The sequence below is a fragment of the Blennius ocellaris genome (assembly GCF_963422515.1).
Source record: "Blennius ocellaris genome assembly, chromosome: 5".
Lineage (NCBI taxonomy): Eukaryota > Metazoa > Chordata > Actinopteri > Blenniiformes > Blenniidae > Blennius > Blennius ocellaris.
The window spans coordinates 27,082,527-27,105,733 of record NC_137654.1 but is presented as its reverse complement, the minus strand read 5'-3'; the positions used below and the strand labels follow the sequence as shown (position 1 = coordinate 27,105,733).

The 23,207-nt window shown below is 45.0% G+C and overlaps 3 protein-coding genes across 4 annotated transcripts; 2 read left to right on the top strand and 1 right to left on the bottom strand.

Moving 5' to 3' along the window:
* Positions 1–1,346: 1,346 nt before the first annotated feature.
* On the top strand, positions 1,347–5,046 carry fkbp1aa (FKBP prolyl isomerase 1Aa). Its single transcript, XM_080496397.1, has 5 exons — positions 1,347–1,456; positions 1,585–1,632; positions 2,855–2,967; positions 3,844–4,019; positions 4,199–5,046. The coding sequence occupies exons 1-4, from the start codon at positions 1,420–1,422 to the stop codon at positions 3,973–3,975; spliced, it is 330 nt and encodes a 109-aa protein (XP_080352523.1). The 5' UTR covers positions 1,347–1,419; the 3' UTR covers positions 3,976–4,019; positions 4,199–5,046.
* A 1,765-nt stretch (positions 5,047–6,811) lies between these two features.
* snpha (syntaphilin a) lies at positions 6,812–9,610 on the bottom strand (the record flags this gene model as incomplete). Its single annotated transcript, XM_080496766.1, has 4 exons — positions 6,812–8,066; positions 8,159–8,308; positions 9,325–9,456; positions 9,567–9,610. 4 exons carry the CDS (start codon positions 9,608–9,610, stop codon positions 6,812–6,814), a joined length of 1,581 nt encoding a protein of 526 aa, XP_080352892.1.
* A 6,817-nt stretch (positions 9,611–16,427) lies between these two features.
* Positions 16,428–21,620, top strand: coq10a (coenzyme Q10A). 2 transcript variants are annotated; one of them, XM_080496308.1, is made up of 7 exons: positions 16,428–16,561; positions 16,786–17,057; positions 18,427–18,576; positions 18,664–18,856; positions 19,488–19,589; positions 20,519–20,700; positions 20,837–21,620. In XM_080496308.1, the coding sequence occupies exons 2-6, from the start codon at positions 16,921–16,923 to the stop codon at positions 20,684–20,686; spliced, it is 750 nt and encodes a 249-aa protein (XP_080352434.1). In that variant the 5' UTR covers positions 16,428–16,561; positions 16,786–16,920; the 3' UTR covers positions 20,687–20,700; positions 20,837–21,620. The 2 variants fall into 2 exon arrangements, with proteins under 2 accessions (XP_080352434.1, XP_080352435.1); XM_080496309.1 differs by having other exon boundaries at positions 20,519–21,620.
* The last annotated feature ends 1,587 nt before the right edge of the window (positions 21,621–23,207 follow it).

Sequence of the window (23,207 nt, the reverse complement as noted above, 5' to 3'; positions counted from 1 at the left end):
AGGTAAACTTCAGTAACTCTCGGGTTAGGATATGGAAATATGGTGAAGCGGTCTTAAATTACACGGATCTGAGATATTTGATCATAAAAAGCATGTCCCTATATTTACACAATACATGTTACATAATGCAGTTATGATTATATTAACATTGATCATTACTGAGTAATGAAAATCACATTTGTCCCGGGGAAACTGCAGTTGTGGATTTGGGAAAAGAGCTTGTATAAATTTGTTGTTTCAAAATAAGAGAAATTTATGGATTGGGCTCAAACTTATTTTTATCATTTCAATTAGTCTTTGTTACAGTTACATGTGTAGGGATTTCTTACCTCATAAGGATCACGAGGTACCATCTATGTTGCGTTTGGCAGTTTGGCTATCAGTAGTGATTAATAATTATCAAAGATGTTAATGAAAATTTAATCTGATCTATATCAGATAACTCGGAGCTCCACCTGTTTAATGGGAACTGATAGCCAATTCAGTTATATCAGTCTCATAAGATATACTAACCAGTTAATAAGGGATCTGTATTAATAGTTAAATTAATTACAATGACCAGAATTAACAGAAAGATTCTCAGAGATTTAGATCACAAGTCTGATTCATGGATTTATGGACTTCATTGCCATCTACGTATGTGGGATTTTTGTACAAATAAGGGGCGAAGCCTCAAGCCTCTGATCCAGAACGTTCTGAGTCGTGTTCATGTTTTCATTTTTCCTCACAAAGAGAAACTGTGAAAAATGTTTCTTGTTTCTTGATTTTCAGTGCTGAGGTGAATATTTTTCACCTGAAAATAACATATGTGATGTGGTGCAGGTCAATTGGTGGATTTTCTTCCACCCCTACCGCCTCCATCCTGCCTCCTTGCCTTATGTCTCCTCCTGCTCTCTTCATGCAAGGCAAGGCAAGGCAAGGCAAAAATTTATAGAGCACAGTACAAACACAACTTGCCTCCTGTCTCTTTGTCTCCTGCCTCCTTACCTCCTCCTGCCTCCTTGCTTCCTGTCTCCCATTTCCTTGACTTCTCCTTCCTTGTTTCCTGCCTCTTGACTCCTCCTGCCGCCTCCTCCCTCCTAGCTTCCTGCCTCCTTGCCTCATATGTCCTGTCTCCTTGCTTCCTACCTCCTCCCTCCTTGTTTCCTGTCTCCTTTCCTCCTCCTCCCTTGTTTCCTGTCCCCTTGCCTCCTTCCACCTCCCTCCTTGCCTCCTCCTTCCTTGTTTCCTGCCTCCTCTATCCTTGTTTCCTGCCTCCTCCCTCCTGTCTCCTCCCCCTTGCTTCCTGTCTCCTTGCCTCCTCCCTCCTCGCTCCTCCCATCCTCCCTCCTCCTTCCTTCCTCCTTGCCTCCTCCCTCCTTCCTCCTCTACTCGTATTGTAGGTGGTCGAGAGGAAGAGCAGAGCACCGCAGAGCGAAAATGGGAGTAGAAATCGAGAAGATATCTCCGGGCGACGGTAAGAATTACTCGTTTTGTGTAAAAGCTCAATGTTTGATCTGTATTTAATGTGCTTTTTTTTCTTTCTTTTTTTTAATTTTTATTTTACACCACATTTCTGATTTTTCTTTTCGTCCTTTTTTACAGGACAGACGTTTCCTAAGAAGGGGCAGCGCGTCGTGGTGCACTATGTCGGTGAGTGCGGAGCTCGGGACGGCTTTTTAATTATTATTATTTATTTAATTCGTGTCGACTCCACGTCTCCTGTCTGTCCTTTTTAGCGGATTGTGTGTGAAATGTGTGAGAAACCGGACGCTGTGCTGCGGCTAACTGCGACTGCGGGTGTTAGCATCGCAGCTAACATCCGTTAACCGACTACCGATTCACACACCGAGTCTTCTAGCATCAAGATAATATCATACCGGCGGGATTAGTCGCGTATGTGTGTGACTGTCGGCACAGTTTGGTCGGATATGGTTCGTTTTCATCAGAATGGACAGAGGATCTACCTTGCGAATTGGTGTCATAGCTAATGGAGGCTAAGTGGCTAACGCTAGCTTTGGGCTCGCGCAGATAAAAGTGACATTCCTCATCACTAATATCCATATTAGACCCCCGAAAGGTTATTTTTAGTCACGTGACGTCATCATTTTTGGTAGCAACGGGTGTAATCACTGTGTTATAGTTAGTAACGGGGCTGTGATTGCGGAGCCTGAAATGGATTCGTTACTCGTTACTCTGGCTGGTCTGGTGGCTGCTGGAGGACGCTGTTCACATCCAGGAAGAGCTTCCACCTTTTCGCTGAACTCCTGTTTCCTTCTCGAGGACTCAGTGAGACAGAGAAGGTCATGATCGTCCGGTGGTTTGTCAACCTGTGGTCTGGGAGCCTGTTTGGAGGCGATTAGAGAGAGAGACAGGGGCCTGTTCTGAGATTATATCAAATAAATGGTTTGGGGGGGGGGGGAGAAGCAGCATTAAAAGGTTAGTTGGTTGAATGAGGAGCAGATCTGGCATCCTGTCCATTATTGTGTTGGAGAGTGCGGGTGTGTCTGCTGCTGTTTGGCTTCACTGCCCTATTCTCTCATGTTTCTTTTACATTTCTTCCAATCTAAGGATGGTACGTCACCATAAGGATCAGAAAATATGATAAAATGATGTGCTTGATGTGGAAGTTGTTATTCATCATACTTCTGCTTTAAGATCCCCGTAAGAACTTGGAAGAGACCTGTAGTTTACTCTCTCCGTTTGCTCTCCTTTTCATTGTTACACAATTTATTAACTAAGTGACACTCTTGGAGACGAGTACCCCATAATGTTCATTATGTGGCAACAGGCTTGTTCAACCTCATCCGGGTTTTATTCCAATTCTACTTGATTATTTAATGTAATTCCTCGGGGTTGTTGTTTTGTTTTTCAGGCACCCTGGATGACGGGAAGGTGTTTGACTCTTCGAGGAGCAGGGGGAAGCCGTTCAAGTTCAAGATCGGACACCAGGAGGTGATCCGCGGCTGGGATGAGGGAGTCGCCCAGGTGAGAAGGAACGTTTGCATTTAGATGCAAGTGCCAGTTTATAATTTCTCCATAATTCGGTGCAATGTGTCTGATTCAATCAGTTTGCTTGCATAATATCAATACAATTCCGTTCAGGTCGTGTTTTAATACACAGTACTTATCTTGCTGATTTTTTGTTTTAACATATCATGTTGGTTCACGTGCAAGTGAAGTGATATGAAGGCTCTTGGGTGTGGTGGCACAGTGATTTGGACTGTCGCCTCGCAGCAAGATCTGCGTTTATTTCCAGGTCGATGCCCCTGTCTCTTCCTCGTGTGTCTGTCTGGGTTTTTTTTTTTTTTTTTTTTTCCCTTCTCCTACCACAACTTCCTCCCATGATTGAAAAGCATTTAATGAATCTTCAGCAGTCAGTTGATGTGCATGAAAAGCCTAAGGCTTAAATAAGACTGAAATGAAAACGTATAACGTGTGCAGGGATCCATTTCTCATCAGTCGCTTCGGAACATTGCAGCTATGAATTGTGAAGTTCAATGTAACACTTCATTATTTACAGAATCCCACTTTTTTTTTTTTTTTTTTTTTTTTTTGAGATTCAGACTGACCAGAAGTCGTCACGCACACGTTATTTTAGCACCGTCACATTGCACCAGATTGTATCGCAGTGCGGGGAGCTGCCGGAAATAATGAGCGCGCGAAGGCAAAGCGGTCCCGTGATGTTTGACGCCCTGGCGTTCTCGCTGAGCAGCGACAGTTCCCGCCGCGAAAATGCCGGCGCGCCGTTTATATCCCGCCTCGGCTTCTCGGCTGTACCTGCTTGGATTTTCTCCAGGTGGCCGAAGGAAAAGTTTTGAAAGCGATATCTTGACGCGCTGAAGTTTCCCCTCTCCTCCACAGTTGAGCGTGGGCCAGCGGGCAAAGCTCATCTGCTCGCCGGACTACGCCTACGGCGCCAAAGGTCACCCGGGGGTCATCCCGCCCCACGCCACTCTCACCTTCGACGTGGAGCTGCTCAGCCTGGAAGCCTGAAACGTGTGCACTCAGCTTTGTTTAATTCCACTCAAATTTTCAGGGTGAGAGGCTGCATGGTTTCGCACAGCGATTACTGGTTCTGGGTTGTTTGTGTGTTTGTTTGTTTGGCTGTTGTGTGTGTGTGGGGATTAGATGGTATAGACATAACAAGATTTTGGTCTGAATGTCTCATTATCCGCCGCACTCAAAGGCCGTGTTTGTGTTTTTGTTTTCTCCTCAGGTTGACTCCTATCTTGGGAACATGGAGGAAAAACGTTAACACATGATTCCTGCCCTTGATTCCTGCATAGGACCTATGTCTATAGCTTCACTAGCCCCGCCCCCATTTAGATACAAATTGTGTTACGTCACTTGCTTTAAACTTTTTTCCTTCATGCTATACTTTAGACTCTATACAGTAATAACTCATAGGCCATCCCACCCATTTACTTTTCCATATTCTGCTATGTATTTTTATTGTGATGGTTTTTTTTTTTTTTACTCGACTGAAAATTGACTCACAAAATATGTCATCACAACCATGTTTTAGAAAAAAAAGAAGAGAAAAGCGTCGTAAGTACTGAATCAGTCTCATTCCTGTGGCTTCGTGGCCTTTAGAGTAAATTTGTGTTTGATTGCAGGTAATGAATTGTGTTGAATTTTAAAAAAAGAAAAGCAGAACAAATTGTTAGAAAAGGTGAATAGCTCTATGGATAACCTTTTGTGATACTTGTTAATGGGCCGGATTTGGAAAGAAAAATGTACTGAATATATTGTTAAGCAGGGTTTCACAAATCACAAGCACATCCTCGCCATGATTTGCCTACGGTTCTCTGCAGATGAAATATTTGTTTGTTCTTGCAGCATCATTTCTTCGTTTATGAGATAAATGATTTTATTGCTGTAACGTTCACTGCTGCACACTTATTTGATTTGTGGGCCAAAAGGAAAAAAAAAAAAAAAAAAAAGAGATGTTGTGAGATAAAGGTTTTGTCTTTGTTGAAAAAAAGGTGTGATGATCTGTGGCTTACTTAAAAAAAAAAACGCATCGAAAGAGTTAATTTAATAAAAGCAGCTATTTTTCCTTCACTCGATTCATCGTACGTCACTGCTTCACGTCATTTACGCCGATTCATGAATCGAGAATTGATGGTCTCCGCAGCACACTGATTAATAAAATGAGGAGGAAAAAAAACCAACCTGAAAACAAGCATGTTTTATTTCTCAAGGGGACAGGAAACATTGGGGTTTGTTGCAATGGTCCAAGTCTTTTTCTTACAGACATCGAGAGAGTTGTGTGGCTTTAGAAGCAAAGTCCTGCGACCCGAAAACTCATAAAAGCGACGTTCAAGGAGTTCATTCATAAATATCGTTACATTCGATTCGCAACCACGAGGAAAACATGGAGACGGATTCAAGGTAACACAGAAAGTAGAGACTGTCATGTTTGGTGGATTATTTGTTTGTTTTTTTTGTAACAAAGCTTCTTGGAATTAAATCCTACTCTGTTGCAAGACTTATTTCCCCTTCAAATTGTGCCTGGAACATGCATTAGTGGGATGAGCAGCAGACCTTGTGCAATCGTCTCGTGTCATTAGGTTGATGTGATGTCTGAAGTACGAAGATGCTAAAAAAAAAAAAAGCGTTAAAGGTTATTTCTTTTTAGAATTTAACGAAATATCTATATATTTTACATTTATTACAAACAAATCAAATGTTTTAGCCTTTTTTTTTGGTTTCCCCTCCCATCTGTCTTCCGTCGTGCTTTATTCAGCTTCAGCACATCCGGTGACGTTCAAAGGAAAGAACAGACCCGTCATCTGAAGTCGGGGCCTGATTTTGGACTGGGAGGAAACAACAGCCAAACTAAAAAAAAAAAATCCACCACACAGGCAGAGGGAGAACCAGTACGTCGCTGCACATCCTCGTCCAAGTCTTAAAATCTTAACCTTGAAAGACATGATAATTGTCTAATTTTTCTAAATTTCTATAATAAGCCATAACATTTATTGATCTTTATTTGCTCTGAGCGCAGAACTGAACTTGTATTCAAAATAGAGAGATTCACATGTATTGTTTTTTTCTAGAATTTGAAAAGCAGGAGCTTCAGTCGCTCGAGGCAGCCGCTGGCACAGTTTTGTATGTTTGGTAGATTTTTTTTTCTCTCCATTTCTCTGCTCTGCTGCTCATGACGCAAATGCATGTAGTTTACAAAAATGGCACCATCTGAAGGGAGTGATTGATTGCCGTGAAGCGTTTTTACATCAATGAGTGAATCCAGCAAACACAAACGTACGTAACCTTCTGCGTTTTGCTTCAGCGTCACATTTCTGCGCCGCAGGTTTCAGGCCTCCATGACATCAAATTGAAATTAGTCGCCGTCGGTTCCTTTTCCCACGCCCACAAGCAGTATGTTGCATTGCTTTTTGATTTATATTTCTGATTTTGTGCAGCGGAATCATTTCCTCATCGTGACTTATAGTCCATTCCTCGCGAGTAATCTCTCAAACATGGTCGTTAAAAAAAGAGAAGCGGCTTATGCCCTGATTGCTCGTTTAAGAAAAGAAAGAAAGAATCGTGTTTCTGACGCAAGCAGAAGAACCCAAACAAACTGGGTCACATGCATTTTGCATTAAAGACCATTTAAACTGCAGGCAGGAGCAGTAAAGATATATCAATAAGGAAAGTATTCGACGTACAACTAATCCTTTGTCCTCTCGGGGCCAAAGCGTTGCTATAGAATCACAAGGGGCTTTATGTAAAATATAAAGACCATAAGAGAGAAATCTAACTCCCGGCTGCGACCAGACTGCGTTAACCCGGCCGGCGTTGCGCCCGCGGAGGTCTGAGGGCGTCAGATGGACGTGGCGCCGTTCATGCTGGCGGGCCGGCGTCTCCGCCCGGCGCCCTGACGGCGCAGCGAGTGGAGGGCGACGGCGCAGCAGCCCCTCAGCAGGGACCCGATGTGATAGGGGGGCATGACATCATGTGGCGCCCCTCTGCACAGCCACGCCATGGTCGGGACCACCGGCATCGCCACGGCTAACAGGTCGACCAGGAAGTAGCGGCTCCAGTGGCAGCGCTGCGTCGAGCGGTCGCCGGCCCCTTCGCTTTCCTCGCCGTTGTCGTCGCGGAGCTCCAGGACGGTGGCTTCCTGCCTCGCCGGGGGAGGGGCCGCGGGCTGCGGCTGGCGGGTCCGCGGCGTCTCCGTTGCCTCGTCGTGTTTGTCAGGAGGGAGCGGGCCTGCGCCGCGGGGGAGCTCGAGAGGGGACAGGGGGGGCAGCGAGGACGACGGGGGCGGCGGGCCCGGGGGGGTGACGTCCAGTGCGGGCGAGGAAATGACGCTCAGCTGCTCGGCGGCGCTCTCCTCGCACAGCCAGCTCATGGTGGGGCTGCACGCCTGAGAGCGCACCTCTGGCTTCTTCCCCGCAGCGGGAACCGGGACGGGGTTAGACTCGGTGGCGGGGGCAGGGGCCGGGGGCGTGCTGGCCGCCGCCGCCGCCGGGGGCTCCTCCTGAGGTAAGTGCAGGAACAGGTGATGATGGGGGAGGTAGGCGTGTCCACTGCACCTGCAGCTGCTACTGAGCGTGTGGCAGGAGTGAGAAACTGGCAGCACGGCGCCGCCGCTGCACAGCCGCTCGTAGGTGGCGGAGCGCGGCACGGACAGCGGCGCTCGGATGTGGCCCTGTGGGGGCGGCGGTTGTGACAGGAGGGCCGCCTCCAGCAGCAGGTGGGTCTGTCCGGCGGCGGGGCGGGGGCCTCCGCTCGGCTCGGGAGTGCCGGGGCCTCGCTCCAGCTGCAGGGCCTCGCTGCTCCGGCGGGTGTGGGCGGTGCCGCGGCTTAAAGTGCTGGCTGGGGAGCAGCCGCAGGAGCGAGACCTGCCCCCCGGTCGAGCTCCGTGTAACCCTGAGTATGGCTTGTGGTCGTGGGGGTCTTGGTCACGGACACCCAGATTGGTCTTGACGGACTCGACAACCTCCTGAAGGTGCTGGATCTCCCTGCGCGCCTCCTTCAGGGCCAACTGGGCCTCCACCCGGTGGCATTCCTCTTCTATCCAGTCCTCCTGCATCCGGTACAGCTGGGTCCTCAGCTCGCCTATTTCGCAGTCCCTGGCAGAGCAGAAAAGATCACGGAATGGAGACACTGTCACTTTAAGGGTAAAACTCGGCGATCGAGATTTAAGCGAGAAACCCAGCGTCACCTGTGTTGTAGGCGCTCCACGTTCTCCCTCAGCCGGGCTCGCAGGTGTCGTATACACACCTCCTTCTGCTGAAGGGGTGTGAGGTACTGCTCCGGGGTCGGCGGCCTGATCCCATGGTTGTCACTGCAGGATGTGTGTTTTGCTTGACGCCTGAATGTGATGGGGGAGGGGGAGGGGGCAGAAGTCATCAATCAACACGCAAACTAAACGTCTGAGTATCAGAACTGGCTTGTTTTCATCTGTGGTCCTTGGTTAGTTCCAAAAGCCTTAAAGGGACCATATTATGCAAGGTAGGTCCTTCCTTTGACTCCTCCCACATTTAGACAGCGCCGCTCTGGCACATGACACCACGAGAGGAAGTACTTCCTTCTCTCCCCAAGATGGGCGGAGCCAGTCCAGCTCACACAGACACAGCAGATTCTGAATGCAGCTCCTATGATCCATTCAAATGGGTGAAAATCGAGGAAAAGCTGGATTTTGGGGGGCAATAAACCATGTGAAAGTGTTGAAAAGTTGTATAATATGACCCCTTTTAAAAACTAAATTAGAATCGTCTAAAACTAAAAAAAGTTTTTTTTTTTTTTTTTTTAACAGATTTGTTGCGGATTTATAGTCGATTCAGCTCCGGGGTTACTTCAGAAGCGGTTTACGGTGTTGAAGGAATTGCAATCGCCTATATTAAAACACGCTTCTAATAATATCCCCGTTTACATAAATGGAGCTGAAGGGCTGCCGGAGCCTCAGCTGGTCAGACGCCTGCAGGAACTCAAGCAGTCCATCGGAGGGCCGCGGCTCGCTCAGACACTCAGCTGCCGTCAGCAACTTGTCTCGTCTGTTTACATCCAACGGCTCTGCGTGGACACATTCATCCATCTTCCATACCTGCTCCCTTCAGGTTATTATCATGGGGCCTCAGACTGGATGCTGGCTGTGTGCGATCCACTACACCACTGGAGACATGTGAATGCAGTCATACTTTTAGCATGGAAACAAAGGGACAATGTGTGGAGCTGGAATCCTGTCCTTCTTTCATCCCCGTCCTCACATGGCGTTGTACTTGGCAAACTCCGCTGCATCGAAACCGTTTCACCCAGAAAACCGCAGGTTTGGTTTTCAAAGCCTGATGTTTGTGCCACCCACTTGAAGATGCTCGGGCAGCGTCTCACCTGGGTGTCCCTGGATACGTCCGTGCCGTGGGGCTGCCCTCCGCTGCCTTGACCCGCCCGGGGTAGGTGTGAATGATGGAGGTGTCGCTGTGGGCGTATCGTACGCCGCCGCCGCCGGTTCCCACCGAGCGCCTTGCAGAGGGGGAACTGAATATGTGACATTGTTGAACCACAAGTGTTTTGGATGGGAGAGGGGCAGGAGGGGGGGGAGCAGAAACCGCATGAGAGGAAAGGAACAGTACCTGCGCTGACCTGAGGTGGGCTTTCGACTCGGAGTGAGAGACATTGATGTGCGAAGTGACCTCCAACCTCTCCACGGCGGTCTCTATAGAGGGACGCTGGCAGCCCTCACTGCTGGACTGTCACAGACACAAACAAGCCAACGACGAAACAAAACGATAATTTAAAGATCACAGAAACTCTTTGAAACAATCCCTAAAGCAAAAGGAAGGAAAGTGTCTCCTGTGGTTGTCTTCGCCGGAGGCCAGCGACTTGAGGTCCGACAGTGAAGAGTCGAGTCCAGCAGCAGCAAATAAAAGCTTCTTTCTGTGCCGGCACAAAGACGACACACAGTGAGCTCGCTGCAGCTGCTCCAGTGCCTCCTCCCCGTCTGCAGAGCTGCGCGCAAACACGATTAGGCCTCACATTAACTGCTGTCAAGAGTCGTAAAACAAACGCGACCTGACGTCTGGAGGCCGGCGGAGTCAAGAGTCGCTGGGGTTATTGTCTGGTCTTTCTGCTGGGAGTCGTCGCTGTAACACGTGAACCGGTCATCACATACATGCTATAAAATGTTTCAGTACACTCGTCATCACCGGTGCTGTAAGTCAAGATTGTAGAAATTGAGAGCGTCTACAGAAGCAATATTATGTGCAGAAGGAGGTTTGTTTGGAAGACCCACCTCACCCCTCGTCCCCGTCTTGTACTAAATTTTTTTTATTATTATTTATTGGAGAGTGAGGAAGTATCTAATCCGCAAATCTGATTAGTTTAGATTTGACCACACTAAAACCTGTGGATATGTATTTTCCTATACATTAGAGCTCTCACACACCACACACACATTTGGCATCACAATAAGTAGTAAAGTTTAGTCACTGGACTCCATGAACCGACAATCAACCCATCCAACGGTATGACACTTGTTGATAGGTGCTAAATAGAGGACTTTACTTGAAAGTGAAAGCTTTATGACATAAATCAACCCTATTCATTCCTTCTTTTGTTTTTCTTCTTTCTACAGCAGCAATAAGATGTTGAGCTAAAAAAACAAAACAAAAGAAGAAGAAAGTAACAGACAAGAGAAAATTGTCAAAACTAAAACAAACGACGTGCATCAATCACATCAGCAACGCCTGCAATGAATTGATGAGTGTCCCTAAAGTGCCGTGGAGACGATTTATTTGGAAAAATAGATGGAAACGATACGGCCAAAAACCATTTGGGCTGCATTAGCTGAATACTCCCGGGCCGGACAGTTTACCTCACAGGACGGCCGTAACTGCCTTCGCCAGGAAGTAAGAACATCTATTACACAGATACGAGTGATAGAAAGTCTCCAATCAACTAAACAAGCATGAAGCTGAGGTACCTGGAGAAAACCTGCGAATAAAGGGAGCCTCAACATCCTGCACAGAAACTCCACATCAACAAACCTGATTTCTCTCATGTGATAAACTGTGCATTGGTTTTACAACTCAATTTATTTTAAAACTCTACATTTTCTTGTGTTGTAAATTGGTACTCTCTCTTTCTGGCCTATCTAAAATGTTTTCCATCCAATCTTACTGTCTTATTGCCTGGAGACCAGATTACTGTGAACATTGTTCGCTTACTTTTTCTATACATTTCTACTTCTCTAACAGTTTTGGGATAATTTACTACATGTTCACATCATCCTTTCGTCGACACAGAGGGATAGCCACAAGGGTGGCTCTTTGAACTTTGAGGGATATTTTGATACATTTTGTCATCATGACTCAAAAATGTGATTTCAGTTGAACATCAGGTTTGAAAAAAACAAACCAACATTGCTACTTATGAAAATAAATGAAGAAATGGATAAATGAATGAATGAATGAATACACAAATAAATAAATAAGATTGACTATGCAAAAACAAAAAACATGCTTAGTAATTGAAAGTCTTTGTACAGAAGACATCATAACATTTCAGGTTATATATATATTTTATGATTCACAAACTTAAATGAGAAAGCTTGAGAGTAACACTTTGATTTGTTATTCATTTTCCTCAGCTTGTATTTGCATCCTGAATGTTTGTTTGTTTGTTTGTTTGTTTAAAGCCCCGCGTATGTAGTGAGCAATTATACCGTTGTAGACATATTACAAATTAGAAGAAGTCAAAATAGATTATCAGTAGCTATAAATACTACAGAGAACGACCTATAATGCATACAGATGTAGAACCTCTTTCATTTCGTATTATTCAAAATCTTCTCACTGAAACGAACCCAGTGACCTCGTCACAGCTCTGCCTAAACATGATGGGAATATGTAAATATCCTTTTAACAGCAAAAACCCAAGCTGAGTACAAAATGTTCCAATGAAACCTGCGGATCCAGGCCCAAAAATATACCTGCTGCTCAATAAATCCTCAGTGGCTGCAGACGAGCACCGGACCTGAGACTGTGCGGGAAGAGAAAGACGCAGCAAACGTCCCATTGTGTCCTATATTTAATTTCTAGGACGACGAGGCAGGAGGAGCACACCTCCCTCTCCTCTGTCTGCGCAACAAGTGGCAAGCGCTGGTGGGAAATACGCAATCATCTTACGTAAGTGTGAGAACGAGTGTTTATTGAGGAGGCGAGCATCCGACAGCTGGAGGATGAAACTGCACTCGCAGGCAGCTGATCTCATCCCACCACGGCGTTTCGGGATAAACACACCACACAGGGGGATGATGCGCCACGTCCTTGAATTGTCATTAAGGGATTAAATAAGAGGATCTCCCACATCTGTCCCCATTTTCTATCTCAATAAAGCGCTGTTAGATAAGCAAAGAGTCACGAATAAACTCTCCTGCAGCTGATCGCGCGCGTAAAAACGCAGGACATCCAAAACGCCCCAGCAGGTACTCCCCCCCCCCACTAAAGAAACCCACTTACCAGCCCAACAGACAACAAATTCACTCCCCCCCCCCCAGCTGTGTCCTACATACGGTTTGGACTCAGTGAGGATCTGAAGCAGTTTTTGGGTTTTTTCTGGATGTGAAGCAGAAACGCGCCTGCATGCGGGGCGCGCGAGAAGAGCGCGTGCGAAACGCTATATATACCGTTCGGGCAGGTGGACGCTGCGCATCGGAGAAAAGCCTCGGCTCTTGCCCGAACGGACGGCCCCCGGCGGGTGGTGGACGAGCAGCCGGTGCTGGTGCTGATGATGAGAGTCCATCCTGCAGCCACGAAGAGCGGAGACTGAAACGAGGCGACTGCGTCTCTCGCTGCGCCGGAGCCTCTTAAAGTGACAGCAGGGAATCACGCAGCCTGAGCCGGTGGAGGTGGTGGTGGAGGTGGTGGTGGTGGGGTTTCACCTGGTGTACACACATGAAAAGTGAATAAATCTATGGTTTACAGCAGTGTTTTCCAACCTTTTTTTGAGCCAAGGCACACTTTTTGCTTTGGAAAAATCTCGAGGCACACCACCACCCGGAAATGGTAACATTTGAAAGTCTGTAGCCTATATTAACAATATAAAGTCATTTTCATCAATGCTTTATCAACAGGAATCAAATAAATACAGAAAAAAAAGTATTTCCCAATTTCTTTTTTTTTTTTTTTCCCACTCAGTGTGAAACCTGGGCCTGATGGATGAGATCCTGGCAGGAATAGAAGACAGACAAACACCAACATGTCTAGTTCGGAGTTCAAATCCTCCCTTTTCAAAAACTTCTCCATCACAGTACTTTGATACAAGATGGGAGCAGCCGCAGGTGGTGGTGATTAACCAGACTGACGTCTTTCAGTTTAGAGTCCAACCACAAAGTTCTGTGCTGCCATCTATTGGCGAAGAGTATTTATACATGATTACTCTGCAACACAAATGTTTTTTTTGAAAAATATGTGAAATTGGATCATTTCCCACGGCACACCTGACTATAGGCACAGTGGTTGAAAAACACTTGTTTACATGCCGAGAAGTGCTACGAGCTATTCGGCGTAATTCCAAATACTCTATCCTTCAACTGCTGGTCAGTGAGGCTCCTTGAAAATCTGCTTTCAGTCAGATTAGAATAAACAAGGTTTCAGCTTGACTTAAAATAAAATAAAATAAAAAAATAATCTGTAAGGAATTCCCTCTCTCATCATAGTGGAGTTTGACAAATAGAAAATGTTTTGGGTATCTACATTACTTAAAACCGAACATAGTCTGACTTAACTTCACAAAGTGAGATTAAAAAAAAAAAAAAAGCTATGTATTTTTTACGCAGTGTATCAAGTTCTGATTATAACTGTATATATCCTCAATCTTTCAGTTACAAGTTCATTAACCTCTGCCTTGTTCCGCACAATATAGGTATTAATAAAGATTATATTGTAATATGATTGAATTAGAATAAATAAATAAATAAATAAAACTGGGGGTGCACACTGGCGCGGTCTTACATCACGATGAGAAAACCAGGGTTATTTTTGTGGGAGGATTTTCTCCAGATGCTCTTTTTTTTCTGCACAGTTGAAAATTCAAAGACCAGATGTTTGAGGTCAACAGGTCACTCTAATTTTTGTGAAATGTCTTGATCCTGGACTTTGGCTTTCAATCAGTGGAACTCATACAAATGGTTTTACTCGTTTTATGATTTGAATCTGCCCTTCAAAGAAATGCATTTAATGCAAAATCTTATAACAAAGCTTATTCCTCATTTTGACCTTATTGCTTGAGCCTATAGGTTAGATCACACTTGCCAATTTACAATGTTTACGTATAGATAATACAAATAATGATAAGAATAATACCTTTTGTAATGAATGTTGTTTTCAGGTAGTGAATGTACCAGTGTGCAGGTTGATTTCTGTTCCAGCCTCTCTGATTCTTTACAGTCTGTCTTTTTCTGGCTGAGTCTCCCGTCCCTGGCTCATCTCTAAAGTGGAATCCAACTGTTCCCTGGACCTTCTCCAGTACCGGCACACAGATATCACCAGAGCTTGCAAAAGTAGCCACATTCTGTACTTAAATTGGAAGGTTGGAAGGCTAACTGTGCATAGAATAGAATAGAATAGAATAGAATAGAATAGAATAGAATAGAATAGAATTTATATGACTCATCTATTTGAGGTGGAAACATTTTGCAGCGTCAGTGTGATTAACTGTTGCACTGCTCTTAATGTTCTACTGTACCTGAATCGTTCTCATAATCATTAAAACGAGGAACGGGTCAGTTTGAACATTGTCGGGAGGAGAAGGACTCTTGTCACATGTAGAGAGTCAACGTGAGAAGGTCTTCATACTGATAAAAAGCTGAGTAAGGGCCTCTGGGCTCCACCCAGATTACAGTACAAGCTACTGTGTCTTCTGTTGTTGGTTATATACACAGCAACCAGAACAAAACATACAGGCATTCCTAAAGAGAAGTTAGACCGTAGACATACATACACATTAACAGAGATGTCCAACTGTTGGTTTCTCAGAAACAACTCTGATGTGACAGGATCTTTCCAGTTTTAAGTTATTATCAAAAACACATGAGCTCGACACGACCGTTCAAAAAGAATAATGGGGTAAGCAGGCAACAACGAAAGTGAGGAATTAATGCACCCAAAGAAGAAATGTTCACTCGTTTATTTATCAAGCAGTTTGACAGCACAGGAGATTAAAAAGAGAAAAAGAATTATATCTTTGATCTGTGACTGGATTCTACTCTTATTTAAGTTTAATATGAAACGAAATAATTATTTGTTTTAATAATTTCCTTTCCTCCCAGACAGTCAGTCAATTCATGTCTGTTTTAAACAGAAACACCTGGAAGTTTGGATTCTCTTTTTTTAAATCAATAATAACAGTGTTCATATTCTGTTTACCGTACTATTTTAGGATAGTTTTTCTCTCTACATTGTTTCACAGTGTCCTACAGTCAGAGCTGGCCTATGCCAAATGGAGGCTCTAGATAACAGGGAATCATAAGTTCCCCTTATGATTACAGTATTTAGAACAGTACAGTCAAAACATGGAGGATCCTCAGTAAATCGATTATTAGATGACAGTTCCAGCCTTGTTAGAGTCCACAATTATTTACTTTAATTCTGAGGTGTCCTTAATCATACTGAATACACAAAACTATTTAACTGTGTTAAATATTTTAAGCTCAGACGTTTAAAAGGTGATTGTCTTGTAACTAAACACAATTGTTAACATGCAAAAACATAGATTACTAAACATGGTCACACGAGTAGTAAGCTGCACTAAAACTGTCAGTTAATTAGATCAGCCTTCATTCTGTTGGCTTTCTCTTTCCCCAGTTTCAACAGACGGCCATGTTGTTCGTTTTAGAGTAATACTGGCATCTGGTGGCCACTTGAATGAACACATCAGTAAATCAGACAACTTGTACAAATTAGTGCCGATTAATATCCTAAGATGCTGTTAAATGTTATTCGTTTTTTTTTGTTATTATTTTTCTGCCGTTTATACTGTGAATAACTACTTCTGACACCGTTGGGAGCACGGTCATATAAACTAAAAAAGCGTATCGAAACATGTGAAACATTCAGGCATAGGTTGTTCGCACTTCTGTTAATGATTTGGCTAACGTTTGGTTAAAAAATGTCCCATACAAAGCGGACGGCGAGAGGCACCTTCTCTGAGACCATGACGCACTAGTTTCTGTCCAGAGATATGTATTATACACAATCACATGAAAATAATCATTCAATTGAATTGAATTGAATTGAATTGAATTGAATTGAATTGAATTGAATTGAATTGAATTGAATTGAATTGAATTGAATTGAATTGAATTGAATTGAATTGAATTGAATTGAATTGAATTGAATTGATAGACGTCCCTGCTGTTCCCCTCCAGGCCGGCAGGGGGCGGAGGTTCCTCTCGGAGCCGTTGGGCAGGACCTGGGCGGACAGCAGAGGGAACAGTTTGTCCCGCCGGTGTTTCGGTTGAGTCGCAGAAGGTCGTCCGCAGCTCGGCGAATTCGGACGCAGAATCGCGACCAAGACCATCCTGAACACTTTGGCTGAAGCCCGCCAGGTGCCGGAGACGAGAAATTATGTGAGTATCGCTGGGGGAAAACCCCCCAAAAAGTCGAGGATCGGCCGAACGTCGCGTCGGGTCGCTCTGTTATGAAACCGTGCTAACTCACGCTAGCAGCTGGTCGCGCTCACGGGTTCGAACGAGAGACCCGGCGGAGGTGCAGCGGGTCCGGATCGACGCTTAAACAGTCCACGGTGTTGGTTTTGTTTTTTTTTGTTGACCCAAATCCCGTCCTGATACAGTGTCCGGAGGGTTCGGACCGTCCATTGTGAGGAAAGCTCCCTGCCTGCCTCCTCCTCCTCCACCACTCGCCCGGTCTCGGACCAGACCACCGGGGCTCAGCGTCACGCAGCCAGGCAGTCAGAGCGGCTGGTTCGATGGCAGCCGCGGCCGGTGCCCGGAGGTTACCCATGGGTGTGCGGACGGTCAGCGACTTCCTGCACATCGCCGCGGTGGGCTCCCCTCGCTCCTGTCGCACGGCGGTGCAGAGAGGATGCCAGCGGCAGAGCATCAGGTGAGCCTGGCTCGGGTCGTCCCGGTTCTATTATTATTACAGGCTGGGGGTGTCCGCCGGTCAGGCGCTGCCCCGGGGAGAAGGTCAACCGGCTGGAGGGAGCCAAAGCCACTTCTTCTCACCTGATGTGAAGGAGCCCGCTCATTATTATTATTATTATAACCTGCTTTTTGTTGAGAAATGAGCAAACGTTTCTGATTTTATTCCTCTTTACAACTTGTGTTTTCTCATTTTGCCTTTTTCATTGTAGCTCGGTTTCAACATGTCCTTTACATTTCTCTGGATATATCTCCTGTTTACCACTATTCTCCGGTATTTATTTCCTTTTTTGTTTTTTATCTGTGAAACACTTGGGAATTTTATCAACACACTTAAAACAAAACGTCTGCATAAATATAACATTCTGTGTTATCTATGTAGATTAAATCAGAGATGGCCAAACAGAGTTTAGCAGAGTCACGAACAAAGACACACCAGAAGTTAATGGTTTAACCTTTAGTGCGTTGAAGCGAGCAGAACCAGTTCCATGCAGGTGGTCTTAGCCGATAATTAACTGGGGGGGGGGGATCAAATCATTAGCCAGCCTCACATTGTTGAGGCTTTGCAGGGCAGGTGTTATATGAAACCAACTATCTCGCCTAATAGCTTTTACAATTTTCTCCCCAACACGACACAATGGAGACGGTTTTGTTTGCTTCTCAGATGCATTAGGTTCATTATGGGGTTGATCATTTCACGGAGATGTGTTTTTATGCAATCGTTTCAGGGAAAATTAGTTCCACAATGTTCTGAGCTCTGAGTTTTAAATGTTGAACGAACTGTGGAATGTTGTTAAGGTTGAGTATGTAATTTGACACACATCTGAGATGTTTATATGGGCTTCAAGGGAAATTTCCTACGTGACTTCTCCTGGAAGCTCCAGGCTGATCTGATCTGACCTGATATGTTTTGACGGCAGCCGTCGTGATGTAGGTCAGGATTTTGGGGAACTTTCGGGCGGCGTGGGATCACTTGGCGGGTCGTTTCCCCTGAGAGAAAGTTCTTCTTCTGCTTAAAATATAACCTCTGGATGCCGGAGAACACTGCTTTCCAGTTCGACACGTGCAAGTAGAAGTGATGGTGGGAAAAAAAAAAGTTGGCTTCTCATTAGAAGCTGTGCAGAGAAAGACTGAGGATGTAAACATTAACCCGATTCAGGAAGCTCCTGGTCCAGCCGTGTGTGTGTGTGTGTGTGTGCTCATGCGCTCGCTGGAATGCGGTGGCGGCTTCTTCTTTGTCGCGGCTCCGGCCGATCGCACACGTTCCAGAATGAGGCTTTACATCCCCTCCCCCCTCCCCCCCCCCCCCCTCCTCTCTCTTTACCTTTCAGACATTTGTCTTCATGTGGCATTTTGATGACGGGATCCCCCAGGGTGCTTTGCCTTAAAGACTGGGACACGATGACGGCGGTTCCCCAACACAGGAGCTTCATCAGCCTCACCAACAAGAGGAAGGAGTACTCTGAGCGCAGGATACTCGGGTAACTTTCGCTGAACGGCGCCGCTTCCGCAAGCATCTGGAAGCGACGTTGATCTTTTCTCCCGCTTTCTCTCTCTCTCTCGTCAAGGTATTCCATGCAGGAAATGTACGAGGTGGTGGCCAACGTCGACGACTACAAGCACTTTGTGCCGTGGTGTAAGAAGTCCCAGACCATCATGAAGCGGGCCGGCCACTCCAAAGCCCAGCTGGAAGTGGGATTCCCCCCCATGGTGGAGAGATACACGTCCATGATCACCAGTGTCCGGCCTCATCTAGTCAAAGTAAGTGCCGAGAAAAAAAAAAAAAGCCCTCGGCCGTACGACGTGACGGCCGTGGACTCCAGTTCTTAAGACAGGGGGGGGGCGGAGGAAGTTATTAAGAGTTTTACTGCTGGTGTATTGAAATGTACCAAACAAAAAGCTTAAAAAAAACCCTGATTTCTTTGTTGCATTCAATTCTTTGACCCAAATAAAATCTTTAAATGAGACAAACAATGAATTATATAGAAAATGCAGAATGATAAATATAGCTTGACTGCTGAAAGATCGATTCTCTAAACATGTAGATGAAATGGTTGGATTATGATGTAAAGTTCCAGGTGTACTTTTATATTCTAGGAATAAACTCAAAAGTACTTAATATCAATAATGTTAGTGTTTGTGACGAGTCGTTTTCCTCTCGTTTAAGTGAAATGCACTTTTGTGTTCTTATTCATTCTTTAGTTTGCCAAAATAAACAGACAATTTCCTGTAATTTGTTCTTTCACCGCTGCCAAAAATGTGCTCAACGTTTTAATTGAAGCGACGTCCTGATTGCGAGCCCAGTGAAACACGATCGTGTCCGAGACGCTCGCACGTTGTTGTTGTTGTTGTTGTTTTTCTAACCCGGGCGTCTGGTTCCGGCTCGTTCCAGGCGGTGTGTACAGACGGAAAGTTGTTCAACCACCTGGAGACGATATGGCGCTTTAGCCCCGGCATTCCCGGGTACCCTCGCACCTGCACAGTAGACTTTTCTGTAAGTATCCCAAGAGGTTTGTGCTTCTATTTCCACTCTTCTGCTGCCTCGTTTTAGAGGAACGATTGTTTTGTCATGTATTGTTGCTCAGCAATCTAAAGTCCACACTTTTTAGTAATATGACATGAAGATGACGTCACGTGTAAAAGACACGTCTTAAATTAAGTTCCACTAACGAGGGCGGAGTATATAGTGGGAGTTTATTGGCTTTAATTGTTGTAATGTGTCTGTGGAGCCGGGAGTCATAACGGAAATCCTTTATCCAATGAAAACAAGGGTTATTATTGCATTGATAACGTCTAAAATTGTCACATTTATTGACCATTAATACATTATTGGTTGGCTCTAGCGTCTTGGCGAGCAGAGTTAGACATTGTTACCTCATAAAACACGTATAATTGTCAAAAATTATAGTTTTTATTTGCTTATTTCCCGAACCTGAAATGTAATCCATGATTTGCAGACAAAAAAATTTGGAAAGTGACGCGAAGCAGCCGTAACAAGATTGTGTTTTTTGGAATTCATGGACAAATATAAAGCATCGCTCTTATTTCAATCTCGAATAGATTGGCGAGTCTTTAGTTTGCAGCGGTTGCAGGCGCCGTTTTAAGAGAAAATGCCATTTTTGTTCGACAAACGTTTCTGTTTGAACGTCAACGTTTTGAAAACGATGTCTGGTTACATGGAAACTGGTGAAAACGGTGTTTTCATGTTGGGCCACTAGTGGGTGCTGCAGCACTTGGTAGTTATAAAACTACCAAGTGAAGGAGAATATTGACTGGAAGTCGTGACGCACTGGAGGAAATCGTTGTTATTGTCCATCTGCTCACAGACGAACTGTGCCGTGGGAACATTTCCGAAAAACGGTTTGTTTTCTCTAAAACGCTCTTCACTCTGCCTGCCCCCCACCCTCCCCCCCACCGCCACAGATTTCCTTCGAGTTCCGCTCCCTGCTGCACTCCCAGCTCGCCACCATGTTCTTCGACGAAGTGGTGAAGCAGAACGTGGCTGCGTTCGAGCGGCGCGCCTGCAAGATCTACGGCCCAGAGACACGTATCCCCCGGGAGCTGATGTTTCACGAGGTCCACCAGACGTGATCCCGCCCTCAGACGTACGTCCTCACCTGGCCTTAAACCCCCCCCTCCCTCCCCCTCCCCCATCACTGTATCCACCCCCCTCCCCCCCCTCCAGCTAACACCTTTCACACCCGCATGATGCTGCTCCGTCGGTTCCCCACCACCTCCCAGCCTCCGCCAGTGTCTGCAGAGGAACCAGGACTGTGACTCCGCCCCCCCACCCATCCATTAGCAGAATCCTTTCTTTGGCCCCGCCTCCTTCCCGTTTCCGTCTACCTCCACTTCAGGGTGAGGGAATCCACCCGTCGCTGTTGCTTTCCAGCAGTTCCAAGCGGTTCGCTGCTCCTCGCCGGGAGCGTTTCGTGACGCCGCCGTTACTTTAGTGGCTCGCGGTCACTGGACTTCTAACACATCAAGTCAACTGCAACTCTGGGATCATTTTGCTGCCTTTCACTTTGTTTTAGTTTTTTTTTTCTTTTTGCTTTAGTTTCAGGTCAATTTTAATATATTTTCTGACGTTTAAAAAAAAAACAAAAAAACAACCCGTTTCAACAAAATCGTCATCAAGTCTTGGGATTAATCCGTATTCCGTAAACAAGATCCAAACTCAAAGGTGCCATGGAGTCGGGATGGTAGAAGAAGCGTCGTCACTGTGCTGGTTGAGCTTTAACCTGGTTGTTGTGCTGTGAGCATTGTGTGTTTGGAGAATGAGACTTAGGCTGACAGTTTTGTTTTTGTTTTTTAATTAACGAATGCCTTATTTTACAGCCCAGCGTTGACGGCTCGGAAAAGGAAAAAGTAGCGGTGAGGCATTTAAACTTTGCACAGCCCCGAATGGATCCATATGACAAGGCCTCAAAAGAGGCGTTGGGGAAAAAAAACAACCAAAAAACTAATTAAAAGAGAAGTCGCTTCATTTTTTTTTTGTGGTTAATTTTGCCAAACGAGACTAAAACCTGAAGGGGTGATTATCGGTTTCTGCTTCGCCGTCGTGCACATTCTTCCGACGGGCTGTAGAATAAAACATCGCAAAGTCAATTATCCTCGTCGTGCTTATTTGCGGGAGCTTTTAGCTCTATTTATTGAGACGCGTGGACGTAACGGAGCTGGAATGGGGGCGAGAACGTGTTGCGTTGTCGGGGGCCGGAGTTCGGATTTATTCTTCATATCGAGAGCGAAACGTCGATCCCGAAGCTCGCCAGTTGTATTATTTGTCGATGGCGGGGAGGGGAGGGGGGTGGGGGGGGCGGATTCATAAAGCACACGCTCCAGATTCACTCTGAAAAAAAAAAAAAATAGACTGAAATGTGACTTGATTATCTTTTTGAAGCTGACGTGTTTTTATTTTATTCTTTTCTGTTTCCGAGGTCCTGTGAAAGTGGAGGGTCAGTGAATCATCGATGCATGAGGAATGTGTATTAAAATCTAAACGGGCCAGTTGAATCACTGTTGATGTTTAAAATGATCTAAAAACAAAACAGTAGTTTATTAAAGATTTTAAATTACAATTTTTTTTTTCTTCTTTTTGGCGTGTTAAGTGTTTTGTTTTTTTCTGGAAAAACTGAAAAAAAAAGTTTTTGATTTGTGATTATTCAAATTGTGTCCTATAAAACTACAATCTTTTTTTTTTTTAATTTGTTCCTGTTAATCATTAGAATCATGAGGCAAATGCAAATTTGTGGTTTGTGTCAGTGGATCATCCAGTCGAAGCTGTAAAATGCTCCATAATAACTTCAATATAGCTGAAATTCCAATACTTTCAACATAAAACCCAATATGTGATTCTAAGCTGACGTATTAAGTTACAGGAATTTTCTTTGCCACTGGAGCTTTTCTTTACATCCAAACTTTTACACTAAAGTCTTCATATCGCAGGAGAAAAGTTGAGAAAATTGGACCCGAATCACAAGTTTTCGTCGGTGTTTCAAACTGAAAATCGTACTCGGTGCTGCTTCGGCGTGACACGACAAGTCGTCGTGAGGACGATGCGCTGACAGAAACTGCCTCGCCGACCGATTCCTAAAGGGAAAGACTCAATTTGTATTCTCAGCAGTGGAACTTCAGGTTTAATGTTTGTAGCAACATTAGTTGTGATAATGGGAAAATAACCTGCCGATAATGTAATAATAGAATCGTATGGCCTCTGCTATACTTTCTATTTGATTACACTTGTGGGGAGGTTTACATTATCGGCTTTGTTACACTTGAAAAGGTCATTCGATTAGTTTTCTTTCTTGAAGTTCCTTGAGCTTTGCTGTTAGTGCCATTACAGATCGGAGAAACGTAAAGACATTAGAGTGAGTCTGAATTAAGGCCACACATCCTCCCATCTTCAAGATGTTGAGAGAGAGAGAGAGGGAGAGCGAGAGAGATGCTTTGGTAGAAAATGTCGCCGTCACTTTGGACTACAGTCACTTTTAATGTTTGCAAAAAACCCCAAATGCACCGATGTAAATAGAGTGGATGTACCCATAAAGCTTTATTTAAATAAAAAAATTAAAAAAAAACCCTGGAGGTGTGACGTCTCTTTGTCCGCGTGATT

Coding starts and splice junctions, on each gene's coding strand:
- fkbp1aa (XM_080496397.1), top strand. CDS start 1,420: ATGGGAGTAGAAATCGAGAAGATATCTCCGGGCGACG. Junction 1,457..1,584: donor GAAGATATCTCCGGGCGACG/GTAAGAATTACT, acceptor CCTTTTTTACAG/GACAGACGTTTCCTAAGAAG. Junction 1,633..2,854: donor CGTCGTGGTGCACTATGTCG/GTGAGTGCGGAG, acceptor TTTGTTTTTCAG/GCACCCTGGATGACGGGAAG.
- coq10a (XM_080496308.1), top strand. CDS start 16,921: ATGGCAGCCGCGGCCGGTGCCCGGAGGTTACCCATGGGTGTGCGGACG. Junction 18,577..18,663: donor TCTGAGCGCAGGATACTCGG/GTAACTTTCGCT, acceptor TCTCTCGTCAAG/GTATTCCATGCAGGAAATGT. Junction 18,857..19,487: donor TCCGGCCTCATCTAGTCAAA/GTAAGTGCCGAG, acceptor GGCTCGTTCCAG/GCGGTGTGTACAGACGGAAA.